Genomic DNA, 17,071 nt, shown 5'->3' on the forward strand with positions numbered 1-17,071 from the left:
ATTTACTGTAATTCACCTATTAAATATTACCTTAATTTCAGCAAAAGACTCCTCTTTTTCCACTTTGACATCTTTCAGTAGACCTGGTACCAAAGTCGATTTTTCCTGACACTCATCCGATGAGGACACGCTCTCCTTCTCTTGGTCTACCGGTGAAACCTTAAGGGCCTTAGAAAACCCTTTTAGTTCCGACCTGATCTGGTTCAAATCGAAATCTCGCCCTTTCGGGTGTCCCACGCAATCCTCGTCGTCACTCTCGTCGGTGGTTTTTAGCGGGGATGCTTTCGGTTTTTTCAGTTTAAATTTCTCTTTTGTGTCCGACGATTCGTCGCCTTTCTCTGTATCCTCGTCTTTTTTCTTAAGATTTTTAGCCTAAAATTATAAACTCTTCTGTTGTTGTTTTTTTAAATAAAATATGCGGGGTGCTACTATTGGCTATTATGGACTTACGTGCGAAATTCCCTAAGGAAAAATCTCACGCCATAACAAATTAGTGATACAACACATAGTGTGGTAAAGATTAGTAATATAACCTGTGAACAGCAACTATTAAGAATTAAAACCGTAAAACTTGTAACAAATTCTTAATTTTTTAAATATATCATCAAACACTTACGGGTATAACAGAAGTGGGTTTCGAAATCCGTTTCCTGTAAACCCGTAGTTCCGGTTCGTCGGCCTTAAGACTTCCGCTGCGGGTTCGCGACAGTTCCAGTTCCCCAGTGTCGCTCTCGGAAGTGTCACTATCGGAATCGGAGTGAACGGAGGCGTCGCTCGCCGGAGCTGAGACTCTTCGCCGTTTCGACTCTAAAAATGGAAATGTTTTAGTAAAGTCTAAATTTATTTGTTCAGAGTATACGTCACATATATTTTGTCAATTATTGTGAGAAAAGAAAATGTTAAAATAAGTAAATTATGAGGTAAAATCAGAGAAACACTTGTCTGACAATGGTTAGTTTTTCCAGCCATATTCCAGGCTATAAAATTAGGTTTCTTCCAGGCGGTTGAAGATATTTAGTTACTCAACTCTTTAGAATAAGAAATCTGGGGATTTTCAAGCGTGGAACAGATAAAATTAGGTTTTTTCTAGGCAGTTAAAGTTTAATTATAACTCTTCCCGGCACTTTATGTTAATTCTAGATTATCGGAATAGCCCTGCCCTGAAGATGTCAAAAAGCAGAATGTCGGCAGGTACCAGCTTTTGTTTCATCTGCTTTCTTGTGATTTATGGAGTATCCCGATAAACTTATCCTTTATCATTTAACTTTGCGTGCTAACATTCTTTCTAGATTTGGAAATATTGTTAGAACACATGAAAAAAAAAGGCATATTCCGAGCCATCTAAATCCGGGAGCCATCTAAATTGGGAACTTTCCTCATTTAAGATCATTTTTGTGTAGCCTGAAATGTGTCAAAGTAGGTATTTTTTCAAACAGTTCAAGTTGAAGTGAGTTGTTCATCTTTTCTAGGTATATACCAAAAATGCAGGTAGTTTAGCATTTTAGGGAGGATATTCCACGCATTCCAAGGTTTTTACAGCTGGAATATGTATAATTGGGTTTTTATTCCAGACCGTTCAGCCTAGTCTAGTCAACTCTAGGCTATCGAAAGAGACTGGACAAACTGAAACAAATCTTTATGAAAATGCTTTGAATGCTTGTAAATCACGAAAAAAAATCTTTTACTGTCTGGGAAAATTGGGAAAATAGAAAAAATAACTTAAAATTTTTCATTCATTCATTCTAGATAGTTAAAGTAATTTTCGGGAAAATCCAAGCATTCCAAATCTAATTTCGTCGTTCTCCAAGTGCTTTGCGGTTATGCTTTTCCCAAGCAAAATCCATATTCTTTAAGGTTTTCCATAAAAGGTTTCAACTTATCAACGGAATACTGTCATCTCGGCCAAGGTCCATAAAAATTTTGTCAAGGGTCGGTATTTCCTTTTTAAAATAAAAAAAGTGAACTTTTCTTCGAAGTTATTTAGTATTTTCATCAAGGACTTATGTAGGTCGTCCTTGCTTTTGCTTGGGAGATTCCACTTGACCTGCGACTTTTCTTCCCCGCAACAATTTGAAAATGGTGGACTTTCCAATTCCAGTCATTCGAGAACATCTTTTAACAATTTCTTGCACAGTAAAACTAGTGTAATGGTGTATTATGTAATCATGTACATTTAAAATAATAACTTTTTCACTCAGTGATGGTGGAAAATTATTAGAACATCTTTTCGTTGGACTGAATACCTCCATTTTTTTAAATATTGTTATAATAATATTTTGATTACACTAGAGCATAGCAGTGAATACTAACGTTTAAAATATGATTTAAAAGTTTTAAATTAGTATTTAATTTCTTTCAAAATAAAGGCATTTAATCCATGAAAATTAAATTAATAAATATTATAAGTACCTACTCCTATGAACGACCACGAAATTTAGCCAAACAGAACGGAATTCCCCAGTTTATTACTCTATACATTTATGAAACAGAGTATAGTTATTCAAATTGCTTTAAAAAGAGAAATGACGTTTGTGCAATCTGAAATGAGTAAAAGGTTTTTTTTTGCAGTCCGTTGAAGTTTAATTTTTATCTCTTCCAGACAGTTTGGGATATTCCCGAAAATCCACATGTCCTTTTCCCAGTGATTTTGTTGTTTAAATGCCTGAAATAAGAAAAATTACTTTTTTCCTGCCTGGTAAAATTGAGTTTTCTTCTAGAGAATTGAAGTGTAAGTGACTTTGTTATGTCTTTAAGGCCGTAAACCAATTCCGGCTTATCGAATGAGCCCGGATAAATTAAAAGAGATGTTTTCGAAAGTATGTTTTTTTACAGGTCGTTAAGAAAGTAAGCTTCTTTATCTCTTCCAGGCAGTTGAAAGCCTGGAAATATTTAAACAAATATTTATTAAAATCTTTGAATTCGAAGTCGAAATTCTTTTATATAATATATCTATAATACCCATAAAATGGTAAAATCTTTTGAATACCTAGAAAACATGTAATCTTCGATTGTTTGGGAAAAGAGGGAAAATAACTTAAAATGGTTCGAAAGTGCAATAAATTTATTTATTTTTATGCATTTTCTAGAGAAGACTATGCACTAGAAGTAATTTTAACGATATTGGCCAGGCATTCCATATCTATTTTGTTATTTAATTGTCTGGAATACAAATATTAAACTTTTTCCACCCTTAAAACAAAATAAAATTTTTTTCAGACAGTTGAAGCAATTTTTGGGAGATTCCACACATTTCAAATCTACGTCTGTTTCCCAGACAGTTGAAGTCATTTTTGAGACATTTGAGGCAATGCAAATCTACATTTCTTTTCTAGAAAGTTTACTCCTCCTTAAATATGTAAAATTAAGTTTTTCCCATAGATATATAAAAAAGGGAGATAAAACAACTGTTTACATTTTCAAGCTATCCGAAACCATAATTTTTACTAAACAACGATGCCTTAGGTCCGCGGATTTACCGATTTCTACTAACATGCGAGTCTCGCACGACTATTTATTTTCTATTTACAGAAAACAGTCCGACAACACTGTACTCGGTTGTCCGAGAGTTGTAACTCCGCCCCAGCCGAAAAATCATTCATTCGTTGCTTTGCGGTGTTTCTCGCTTGCGGTTGATAAATTTATTTTGTTATTAGCGTAAGACATTGTTCATGGTTCGTCAATGTGTGGTGTGTAAGAAAATGGATTATTCTTATCCATACTTAATATTTCGGAGGAAACAATTCCTTAACCTTGGTCATTTCAATTATGGCGTGGGTCAGTGGCCTATAAATTAAAAGAATTTGTATGTAACGCATAATATAGGAGAGGATAGGTAACGTATATATATATTTTGGAAATGATACCTAGTACTGTACATGACACATTTGGTGACCATATCTTTGGTCAGGATTTAGGTTGTATTTGTTTAGAGAACAGTTGAGCTCCTATTCTTTAACTCACTAGTATGGTGTGCTCCAGAGGTAACATGATGGTTGTTTACGATTGCATACAGAGGTATTTGTTTGTGTACAGTCTTGTTTTGGTGCAGGTTGTGAGTTTTATATCTCCTCCGTGTTGGGTATAAGTATTTTTTTGGTGTGAACAATTGTTTCTTTATAATATTTCATCTTTATATTATTTTTCTTATTATTATTATGTATGATTACCGAAATTTATTTATTATTTATTAGGGTTAAGTTTGAATAGCCTTAGGCTAGACTTCGCCTTTTTTTTTCCATTTGTAATATTTGTCAATCTATTGGTTTTTTTTGAATAAAAGACGATTATTATTATTATTATTATTATTATTAAATGTAAATACCAAAACAATTTTATTTAGAAATAAATGACTTTAAGTACCTATGTATATTACATTACACTTTAGTATAGTAAGTGAATATAATGTAGTTTTAATTTAATTTATATGAATTAAGCTAAACTTTTTAATTTAATTGCAATATGTAAAAAGCAGAGTTATTCTGTGTTATAACTTCAGTCTAAAATTTTTACCAAAGAATTTAGGCAAACAGCTAAGAAATTATAATTAACTAACAAGAATATTAATCATGATCTGCCACCTCACCTTAAAATCCCTTCTGAAATAAATAAACATTTTTTATCAAGCATACATATTGGGGCCGCGACATCTGATGAGAAAATAAATTTCTATCTTTCTAATAAACATGAAAATACAGGTTGAAGTTTTGATTTTACACTTATAAACTTGGATACGATTGAAAGGCTCACAAACCAAATAAATACCAAACCTATCGGGGAGGATGGAATCTCTGGTAGAGATCTTCAAATATGCCTTCCATACATAATAGGTCCTTTTGCAAATAAAATAAATACATGTCTATTGCAGGGTGTGATTCCAGATATCTGGAAGAAGAGTATAGTTAGGCCGATTCCAAAAATTGCAGAACTGGCCAGTCTTAACGATCTTAGACCTGTTACTATGTCAAAGTAACAGGTTTAGGATCGTTAAGACTGGCTATGTCAAAAGTTTTTGAAAAATTCATCTCCGAACAAATTAGTGACTTCTCAGAAAAATCTAAAATAATTCCAAGCTGTCAGTCGGGCTTTAGAAAGCAGTTTAGTACGTCATCGTGTTTGGTCAAAGTCCTTAACGACATTAAACATAATGAGGATGAAAAGTCATCGACACTTCTTACAATGCTAAACTTTAATAAAGCATTTGACACCTTGGATCACAAAATGAGGCTTGCAAAACTGCAGTACTATAATTATTCCAAACCCGTAATAAACTTTTTTTCAAATTTCTTGCTTAATAGAGCGTGTTGAATGTCAATTGCAACCGAATCCGGGGTAAACAAATCAAAGTACAAACCAATAACAAAAGGTGTCCCCCAAGGATCAATTCTATCTCCACTTTTATTTTATATTTATGTAGCAGACATGCATAGCTGTCTTTTTTATAGCACACTACATCAATATGCAGACGATTCGCAACTTTATATTAACCGTAAAGATCTGACAGACTGTAATCTTAAAATAAATCAAGATTTAAAGAGAATATTTAATTATGTTAATGATCATAATCTTAACATCAATGCTACGAAATCCCAGGCAATTCTTATAAGCCAAAGTAAACAAGCAAGGAAGTACCTGAAAAATAATATGTCAATTATCTTAAATGACGAACCCATTCCTTTAAAATCGGATGTAAAAAACCTGGGCATAATTATTGACGAAGCAACAAAATTTGAGACACACATCAACAATAAATTAAAAGCAGCTTGCTATCGCCTAAAAACTGTCTACCCTCAAAAATTAACTACTTCCTTTATGATACCCTAATTTTATCATTATTTGATTATGGAGATGTGGTATACTCTGACTCTATAACAAGTTTATATTAAAAAAAATCAAAAATTACAAAACAAATGCATGAGATTCTCTTTTAACATCCCCAATAGAGATCATATAACTCCACACCTAAATAATGACAAAATTTTAACCGTGGAGAATAGAAGAAAGCTTCATATGTACTGCTTTGTCTAGACTATAGAATAATCAAGACTGGGAAACCGGAGTATCTGCATGACTGTTTAATGCTACTACCACACACTGCTCATGAAACTAGCAACATTAATTTATATAGAGTTCCTCTTCACTGGACGACAAACTTTCAAAAATTATTTACATACAGGGCGTGTAAGATTTGGAATGACCATTCCAAATACAATAACATATTTTACTTTAAATAGTTTTTAAAAGCATGTGAAATTAATGCTCCTGCAGACCCAACTATAGGCTCGCAACTAACTAATATGTACATACATTTTTGTTTTACTCTTGTCTTTAGTTTTTCTTCTCTTTGTCTTTTTAACAATAAAGATGCACGCATTCGCTTTTGGACCTAAAATACATACAAGTAAACATTACCAAAAATTGTCTGGACCGTCCATCATCCATCTCCCGCCATTCGTCGTTTCCTCCGTCTCCCTCTAGCCTCATTATAATAAATTATTATGGAAAAATTATATTATAAATAAAAATATATTAAAATATTAATTACTTATATTGATTCTTAGCGCACACTCATGGAAATCTGTTAATTTCCTTATTAATTAACTTTAAGTTGACGGGTTTGTCCCACTCTTGGCTTCTTTTGTCAGTAGCTAAAGAATATCGGTTTTTGAAAATCGCGGGACAGACCTTTTTGCCGGGAGGAGATGTAATTTAAAATATTGAATATATTATTATCTTTATTTTGTTTCTAGGAATGTATTGACTCTTTATGGCAAATAAATTAGTTTTGATTTGATTTAAAAATACTATTTGTAAACATTATGTTTTTGTGTTTATTATAACACAGCATATTTTGTAACTATCTAGATATGGTGTATGTAAATATTATAAAATATAATAATATACAGGGTGTTTCAAAATTCACTACATATATTTTAAGGGCGTATTCCTGAGGTCAAAATAAGACTTTTTTTTCCTATGAACATGGATCCTAAAATGCACCCCCTTCAAGCTACAGCCATCGCAAGAAATGTAAAAAAAAATCGATTTTTTAAAACTGTGTCTACAGTTTTGCATCAAATTTAACGAAATTTGGAATATCCCCGTTATTTTAGGTGGTCTATTTACTTTTTATCTTAGAAAAGGCGTAAAACTAATTTTAAGGGGTAAACTGAGAGGGTGCACACTTTTGACGGCCAAAATTTTATGTACGCATACATTTTTTTAAAAATTAAGCTATACCAGAATATGGGCCATACAAAAATCTAAATTTTATGTCTCTTGCATTTTTTTGATAATACTAATAGTTTTTGAGAAAATCACCGATTAATAAAAGACTACCAATAACGTAATAATTAAAATTTAAACAGATAATATTAAGTAGTATATTATTTTTATTATTTTAGGACATTTTTTAAGCGGCACGACATTTAAGAATAAATAGGTACACTGGTTTTGCTATTGTTGAAACTTTGTTATTGAGGTTTTTTCAATAAATTGATGAACAATTATTTACATTAAAGAATGACGGTTTATAAAAATACAAAAATTGGTTAAAAAATTATTTAACATTTATTAACATAATTATTAATTATTTTTTAAATAAACTATAAACTTCTGAGAAACAAATATTTTTTTTTATAAAAAGTGCTCGAAATGCGCACCCCCCGCTGCAATACAAGCCTCCATTCGTCTTCTCATAGATTGTCTTACTCGCTCTAAAATTCCGGGAGTATTTCTTATTGTTTCAAAGGCATCAATAATTCTTTGCCTTAGGACCTCGAGCGAAGGCACTTGACCAGGATTATAGACGAGGCTTTTTACATATCTCCAGAAAAAATCATGCATAAACCACATGTTCGCTTGCACATTTAAAGGTACATTGTCTAGTAAACCATTTAAATGGTGCTGTAGAAAGTCTAAATAAGTGTCGCCAACTAAAATTCTAGGAAAAAAGAAAGGACCAATTAACTCATCTCCTACTAAACCTGCCCATACACTAAGGCTAAAGTGCTCCTGGTGGTGAGATTGCCTAATTTCGTGCGGATTCTCTGCTGTCCAAACATGCACATTGTGAAAATTCACCACCCCTTCCCGCGAAAAACGAGCTTCGTCTGTGAATAGAATACTTGATAAATGTAATCTAATAATCTAATAATCTAATCTCTTGCGCATCTCTGAAGTAACCACCTTGCAAACTGTAAGCGCCTTGGGAAATCTTGAGGTAGCAAAGCTTAAACTCTTTGAATATGGTATGGATACAAGCTATTTTCGTGCAAAACCCGGCAGACAGTTGCATGAAAAACATCCAAATTTCGTGCTATTTGTCGGGTGCTTAGGCCAGGATCGTCGTCGATGGCATTCAAAATTTGCTCCTCTGTCACTGGGTTTCGTGTTTCTTGCGGTCTGCCTGCATTGTTCCTGGGGGTCCAAAAACTACCGTATTCCCTAAGATGCCGATGTGACTCTGAAAATGTTCGTACATTCGGGAGTCGGCGATTAGGAAACCTTAACTGATACAATCTTTGAGCTTCATACGCGTTACCATCAGCAAGACCATAAACAAAATGCATGTCTGCAAGATGTTCGAATGAATAACGTTCATTTTCCATTTTAGCAATGTTAGCGTTTAGAAATAAAACATGGGAATAAAAACTATACTTTAAATCTAAAACGGGAAGTAAACTACTGGAATTAAACAAAGTCAACAATAACAGTAAATTTACACCAAATGTTAAAAAATATCAAGTTAAAAACAAATACTCAAAGCCTACTACTAAAATCTCAAAAATAAAAATGTCAACAATTGCGAAACACAGCCTACTTCCTAAATTTTTTCTTTGATTTTTAATTTACGATATTGCTATCATTTTATTCACCGGCGATTTTCTCAAAAACTAATAGTCGTATGAAAAAAATGCAAGAGACCAAAAATTTAAATTTTTGTATGGTCTATTTTTTGGTGTAGCTTAATTTAAGAAAAAAATTATGTACACATACAATTTTGGCCGTCAAAAGTGTGCACCCCCTCAATTTACCCCTTAAAATTAGTTTTACGCCTTTTCTAAGATAAAGAGTAAATAGACCGCCTAAAATAACGGGGGTATTCCAAATTTCGTTCCATTGTTTAAAATTCCAAAACTGTAGACACAGTTTTAAAAAATCGATTTTTTTACACTTCTTGCGATGGCTGTAGCTTGAAGGGGATGCATTTTAGGACCCATGTTTATAGGAAAAAAAAGTCTTATTTTGATCTCAGGAATACACCCTTAAAATATATGTGGTGAATTTTGAAACACCCTGTATGTAAATCTTGGGTATGTTTTATTTGACACAATATCTTTTAATACCAGAAAACTGAAAAACTCTACAAGAAGCTTTATTCCCGAGGTATTTTAAAAATATAATTACAAATTTTAATTAATGAATATTTTAATAGTATGAATAAAAATTATATTTTTTTACTTTTATATTATGTATAGAAGTAACAAAGTGACCTTCTTTTAACAAAACAGCCTTTCTAAATAATTTTTCAATTTTTTCAACTATTATTCAGTTTTCTTTAAAGTCAAGTTACGCCACCGGTCGATTAAAATAATAGTCGAATACCACGTGACAGCGCAATGCGTTGTAGAACGATTGATTTTTAATTTATCTTCGTCCTTCTTATGATAGATATTGTAGCCTTTCTCTCTCCGGTCTCTGATCGTAAACAAAGCGAATTTATGAATGAAATATCTCCCTTTTTTTATATATCTACGGTTTTTCCCCAGGCAGTTGGAGACATTTGGTTACTGAACAGCCTCCACATTTCCCCCTTTATTAGATTTCCTAATACCTATTTCATAATTAAAAATCAAAAGTCTAAAGGTTCAACCTACCATTTTTAGCCGCAAGCCTAATAGACCTCGTCGCGGGACTCTTGGCAGTACTACCGGAAGAAGTGACGCTGGACGGGGTCGTCGATCTGGGGGTTTTATCCTCCGACGGCCCACGGCTCGAGCTGGAAGTAAGACGGTTTCTTTTCCCGGGCACCGGCTGTTTGGAAGTAGAAGCGGACGGCGGACCGCCGCTCGCCGGTTTAACGTTAACCGGCGCCGGTATCTTGCACCGTTTCGTTTTTGTTCCGGCACTCAAGTTCTCGGCGATACGGTAAGCTTGAATCCATTCATCGTATCTGTAAATGGGTATAGTTCAGTTATATACAGTGCTTTTATTTCAAAACGGACCACACTTAATAACTTCTTAAAAAGAGTCAATTTAGATATACAGGGGGACGTTTAATTTTATATTTGACAAAGTTCTGTCAATCACCTCCTCACCCCCCAGCTAACTTCATTTGATATGTCAAATGGGAACCCCCATTGTGTGACACGTCATTGTAAGCAGGATTAAATGTCTATTCAACAGTGCAAAAGTGTTACAAATATTAATGATAATAATAACACTGTGGAACAAAAAAAATTTAAAAATCTGTGGCACTAATTTTGTTATTTATTTTTATAAACATTTAGATTAGTCAGTATGCATTTACTTTTTTTGGATTGGCTCTCGTTCGTGAGATAAAGGAGACAAATTAGAAATAATTAGGTTTCTTTTTTAATTCGAGTACTCAGAAATACATTTTGCGAGCCCTCGAATCAGTTCACATATTTTTGTTGAACCTTGAAGTGATCAGTTTATGTCTTGTTTTAAGTATAAAAGTTCTTTCTGTCGTGAAAAATATGAGTTTGCCACGTAAACCTTGTGTTAACGACACTAACACTTTTTGTTGTATATGTGACAAAGATTGTTTTCAGAGGCAAAGAAAAAATATCAAAATTTTTTTTGAAAAGTTCTGCCAAGCATACTTTGAGATAAACCTTACACAGAAGAATAAATATTGGGTGCCCAATATCGTGTGTAGAATCTTGGCGATACTGGAGTCAAGGAGAACGTAAAGGACTTGAATTTGAAGTGCCGATGATATGGACTGAGCCAACTAATCCTTTATATGATTGTTATTTTTGTGCACTGAATCTGAAAGGTATTAACCGGTATAAAAACGGACTTGGGTTTATCCTAATGTGGAATGGGCTAAACCCCCAGTATTGCACAACGATGATTTGCAAATTCCACTGTTCTCTGGATCATTTTCTACAAACTGTGATAACGTTAAAATGTTAGAGATGTCAGACAATCAAACAAGCGACAGTGAAAGTGAGTTCGAAGAAAGTAGTTTTTGTAGAACTACTTTCACAAGGATTTTCTTAAGAGGAGCTTAATGACTTGGTTCGTGACTTCATTTTATCAAAAAAAATCGGCCGAAATTTTTGCTTCCAGACTAAAACAAAAACACTGTCTTCAACTTGGTGTTACTATTACATCCTTTAGGACCAGGGAGCAAGACCTTCTTCGTTACTATATTTTTGTATTTTGTAACAATGCTTCTCTTTATAACTCTTTATAGATAGCTCAAAAAGAAGTCTAAAATGTGTATTGCTGCACAATGGAAAACTCTTTGCTTCGGTTCCAATCGGTCATACTACCAAACTAAAAGAAGAATACCAAAATATTAAAATTGTTTTAAAAAAGATTTTATATGCACAACATCAGTGGTCAGGTGCGTCGATTTGAAAATGGTGGATATCTTATTAGGCCAACAAAGTGGATATAGTAAATACCTCTGTTTCATTGGTCTGTGGGATAGTCAAGCAAAAAAAAATGTGGTTCATAAACCACTGATCAGCCGAGACAATATTCTTCTTCCACCACTTCACAACAAGCTTGGCCTAATATAACAATTTATTAAAGCTCTTGATAAGACTGGTGACTGTTTTAAATATGTGTCTCAAAAATGTGCAGCTCTCAGTATGGAAAAATAGAAAGCAGGTATTTTCGATGGACCACAAATATGTACTCTTATAAAAGACACTAAATTCACAAACCATATGAGAGAAATTGAATCTGAAGCATGGCTAAGCTTTGTTTTAGTAGTCAAATATTTTTTGGGAATTTGAGCACCAGAATATCCAGAATTAGTTGCTAAAATGCTACAAAATTTTAAGAGATTAGGAGCTAATATTAGCATTAAATTGCATTTTTTACACAGTCATTTGGACAGATTTCCGAATAACTTGGGCGATTACAGTGAAGAACAAGGAGAACGGTTGCACCAGGATATTAGGATAATGGAAGAAAGATACCAAGGTCGATGGGACAGCCACATGATGGTAGACTTCTGCTGGTTCTTAGTAAGGGAATCTCCTAAGTAAAAACAGGAAAAGTTTTTTGTAATTTTTTTTTATGTTTTGAGTAAACGGAATACATATTTTTAGTTTTTGTATCATTCTTAAAAGAGTTCAATAAAAAATTTTATTTAGGATTCTGTAAAGTAGTTATTAGTCTCTATCTCAAAAATTAGTGCAAATTTTATAAATCTGATATTGATTTAGTATTTAGCACACTAGTCTTATAAAATTGACTTCAACCTTTTAGGCCGCAGAATCACTGTTGCCCAGTGTAATATTTATTTGTACTGGTACAAATTATGGATATTATAGTTTTTCTATACAGTGTGTTGCACCACCAGGCGGGACATAGGAAATTCAATGTAATTTTTAATATGGTCAAATGTTGACTGCCCTAATTATTTTAGAGAAAAAATGTATTAGAATAATTTAAAGAGCACCAAATCCTGCTACCAACAAATAACTTTAAATTATTTTTGGTTTGTCCATTTAGGAGTAACAGCCGAGAAATCCTTACGAAAATCTGTCTTTTTTTATTGCCTCGCATTCAGAGGTATGACAGCCAAAATGTATTAGCTTGACTGTGATGAACATCAAATAATTTATCATAAGTTCACTGCATTAAAATTATACATTAAAAAACTCAGCTATGAGTTACATTACTAAAGAAGATGTACTAATGGTTAAATGGTTTTACCAAGACAATAGACCGAGAAATTTCAGACTTGTTTGCAGCTTTTTTCCAAATAAGCCGATACCAGGAAAAAAAAAACAGTTAACAGAACTGTTACAAAATTTAAGCAAAAGGGCACTGTAGTATACAGATCGTGTTATCGTGAGCTACGTATTACCCAAAATAATGGCAACACCGCTTGGTTGCGGTTTGCAGGAGGCGGAATTTTTCGTTTTTATTTTTTTGAACCGGAAGTCAGCAGACCTCACTTTGCTGTGTTACTGCACGTTGCATTAATAATTTTTGAGCGTTATTTTCGTGTTTTTTTCACTATGGCTGTTTATACCCCTTCCGAAAGAGTTCAACTAATTAAATGGTTTTATGGAGGCAATTCGGCAGTACAATGTAGAGATTTGTTTTCAGTGACATTTGAGAATAGACCGATTCCTTGTGCAAAAACAGTTTTAAATGTGGTTACAAATGTTGAGACATCTTTTTGTCTTCAAGATTGTAAAAAATGCCACACAAAACGTCAAGAACCACCTGTTGAAGTGGTCCAGAATATAGAACGGCGGGAAGAAAGGGTTTTGCAGTACCCTAGAACTTGATTCGACACGGTCCACTAGAAGTGTTGGAGAGGAACTGGGAATGAGCAATAAAACTGTTGCTCGTATCTGGAAAAAATATGGGTACAAATGTTTCAAGTATTCAAAAACTCAGGAAATATTTCCTGAAGACCAGTGGCGAAGAATGGAATTTTGAGAAACCATGATGGAAAAGGCAAATGAAAACGAATAATTTTTAAAAAATATTTTATTTTCTGATGAATCTTCTTTTCCATTACATGGCAAATACAATCCTTCTATTGTTCGTTATTGGTCTCAGGAAAACGAGCACAGAAGTTTTCAGTTTTGTACCCAGTATCCTCAGAAATTGAATGTTTGGGCAGGTATTTTGGGCGACAATGTTATAGGGCCATTTTTTATTGATGGCACTTTAAACGCCCAAAAGTACATTGAGTTACTGCTGTGGGGTTACACTGTGGGGTTACCTTAAGCAGACCATTTACAAGCATGAATTTAGTAGGCCAACAAATTTTGAGGAGTTGCGAAATAAAATTGTTGAAGGTGCCAATTCCATTTTACCTGAAACTCTTTTGGAGGTGCGAAATAGCTTTTATCAGGTCAAGTTTTTGTTTAGCGAAAGAAGGCGATTTATTTGAGCCTTTTATTTAAAAAATGATATATTGTTAAGTTTGTTTATTAGAGTTTTATTTCTGATTTTTTATTATATTTTTATCAGAGTTGATATTTTATTTTTTATTAGAATAACGCTTTAATTTTCATTATGCAAAACACAGCATATTAAACATTTTAAGATAACAATTCTATGCGGGTTTTATACATTGTCATGTCTGTAAAACCCGCATTAGAATAAATATTTTAAAAATGACTGGATTTTCGCGTAATATTTTGGGACATTTTGTCGCCAAACGACGCAGCTCCCACGAAAGTCAGATGTTTACTAATCCCGTTGTTACAGGTTAAAATTGGCATTTTATACTCTTTATTAAAAGCACTGATTACAGTTATATTTTCAAAATAGATATTTTACAAATATTAATGATTGGTATTAGTAATGCCCTCTCTGTAATAGCCTCCCAAGTAACCCATAGTTCTGTTCTCTAGCCATTTCAAATTGCAGTATTTTTTTTTTTAATGACACATTTAGTCTTGTACATTTCAGCTTCATATTGTACTGGTTGTTAATGAAATTTTATTTATACTCTTATAAAACCCGGTTCTGGACTAAAGAAATATTTTAGAATTTAAATTATATCCCATATTGATTATTCCATACTTTATTTAATTATTTTATAACGAATAATGATTAATTGGGCATGTACAATTATTGGGTATGTTGTACTGTTCATAGTACAATATCTGATTTTGGCTTGACCATACCAGATATGCTGGTTGATTTTACTCGGACTGACCTATCTAATTTTTGTCTCTTTTTATCTTATGTGAATATTAGTTTTCTTGGAAGATACCAAGAAGTTACTGGTCTAGGGAAAATCGAAATTGATTGTCATAGTGACACATATTTTCATTGCCAACTTCCTTGGGCCATAAATTTAGTTATTTATTTTTTTATAAAAGGTTTTATGGTACTTTGTACCATAAAATATATTATATATTTTTATATATTTCTGTTGTATGGTATTTGTTTTTTTTGTTGAATTTACTGGCCTTTATGGCGATTTAAAACCTAATAATTTTTCACGTACCCTCGAACATCGGCAAAATGGCGGTCCAGATTGGCATTGGAGGGGACAATTTAATTAACAAGCTACTAGAGCTACATAACATGGATTTTGGACGGATTTATTTTGTACGGATCTGATTTCTTCATGCCACACGGTACTTTTATTTTGGGGTTATGTACTCTACTGGCTCTAGTCTAGAGGAGATTTTAAACAACTGTGAGCTAACGTCTAACCTAGACCACTACCAGAGCTTGGCGTATTGTGAAGTGGAAGAGGTGAAGCTTGGAAGCCTGCAGTTTTTCTTTGACTGGAAATTGGATGTCTGGGAGAGTCTCGAATCTGAAGTAGTCTGCTGTGTGTGGAGCTAAGTGACACAACATAACATTTTTTTTTATTCACTTATTTTATTTTTATTATCACAACTTTTATCTTTTGAGTTGAGACACATACATATATGACTTTACAATCCGAGCGGGGTGAAGCCGAATTGTGGTGGTTAGGGGATGTAATTATTTTTCTCATTCAAAGGCTGGATATATTTATATTATTTTAATAATCCAAAGGCCCACCAGGTTCGACTGTACTTTGTCTCAAAAGTTTATTTAAAATTTTATTGACATTATTTAATCGATGCTATTTTATTATTGAATATTACTGATTGATTTATTATTGAGTACATATATATGTGACAAGTGACTCCTGTGAGGTAAGACGCAGCCGGCTTCGTAGTACTACGAGTATATACTTGGGTTATTTATTTTCAGACTACTCCTAAGATGTCAAATTTTCTCAAATTAGCTAGTAAATATTAGAGTAAACCAATAAAAGGGTAATTTTGATTGGGGAAGCTTGAACAGTTAGGGTTTTTTTTTTTTTTTGCTTAGGTCAATGTCCGTGGCGGGATATACCGGGCCATGTAAATTGTTAGTTTAATTCGAATTGAAGCTTCATTCCCCAAAAGGTTTGGGTGTAACATAATTTATTTTATTTTGACAACCACACTTTTGATTGTGTATTTTTTTTTATATATTTCTTGTAGATATATTTCTTATAAGAATGGTCACGAATGACAGTGCACCACTCTGGAAAATTTAATTTTATGGCACGTTATCTGTTGACAACTTTGTTTTTCTTGTAATTAGAAACTTAAATGTTGTGGTTCCTTATTACCAACTTAAATAATTATTCCTCTTAAAGATAAATAAAATAACATAACATAATTCTCTGTGATAATCAAGACTTAAATAAATTGTTATTTTCTGTTGTTATTTTGTTTTTCACTTGAGCTGAGTAGGTTGGAATATCGTAGGTAATTTGGAAACAATAGTGTATACCGACTTGACTTTGATTTTGTTTTCCAAGTTTCGTTTTGAACTTGCCTAAATAAATTTTGATAAATATTGGGCGTCCATTGGGATTATATAAAATCCAAAACTTGGTGGCGCCATACTGATTTTGACATTTAGTTGGGTAACTCTTGGGTAGTTACTACCTAAGAAAGGTAGAAGTAAAGAAATTTTGGTTCATTTGGTTGAGAAAGAAGCTAGAACCCACATCGGCTTGAGCTAGCAGCATTGTGAAGGATTCCTTCTCTGGGCGTTTCAGGTAAGAGGGGTTAAGTTCCTCCGGGCATCAACAACTTTTGGAGACCCTCTTAAGGCCATAAACTTTCACTATTTTTAGTACTTCTTTTCTTTTGATTAACTTGGCATTCATCGGTTCACCATTTCATTTCAGTTTAAAAAAAAAGTATAACACCGTCCTCGGGCCGGCCGGGGCGGTGCTCTGTCGCAGGCACTCGTACACGCGCGACGTTTCAAAATTTCGCCTCTATGCGGTTTCCTATAAGTAACGAACGAAAACACGATCTGTATAATTGCAAATGTGAGGCAAACGATGAACGAA

At 33.4% G+C, this 17,071-nt stretch overlaps 1 protein-coding gene across 5 annotated transcripts in view; it reads right to left on the reverse strand.

Annotated features, from left to right (window-relative positions):
- The window catches only part of LOC126744873 (AT-rich interactive domain-containing protein 4B), a 74,613-nt gene that overhangs the window by 47,407 nt on the left and 10,135 nt on the right, over positions 1 to 17,071 (reverse strand). For all 5 annotated transcript variants that reach the window (XM_050452476.1, XM_050452456.1, XM_050452452.1 and 2 more), the window contains 3 exons: positions 9,876 to 10,171; positions 617 to 807; positions 31 to 372 (listed from right to left, as the gene is read on the reverse strand). In XM_050452476.1, the coding sequence (XP_050308433.1) occupies positions 31 to 372; positions 617 to 807; positions 9,876 to 10,171 (829 nt within the window). The remainder of the gene's footprint in view (positions 1 to 30; positions 373 to 616; positions 808 to 9,875; positions 10,172 to 17,071) is intronic.

Source organism: Anthonomus grandis, chromosome 1 (assembly GCF_022605725.1).
Source record: "Anthonomus grandis grandis chromosome 1, icAntGran1.3, whole genome shotgun sequence".
Classification (NCBI taxonomy): Eukaryota; Metazoa; Arthropoda; class Insecta; order Coleoptera; family Curculionidae; genus Anthonomus; species Anthonomus grandis.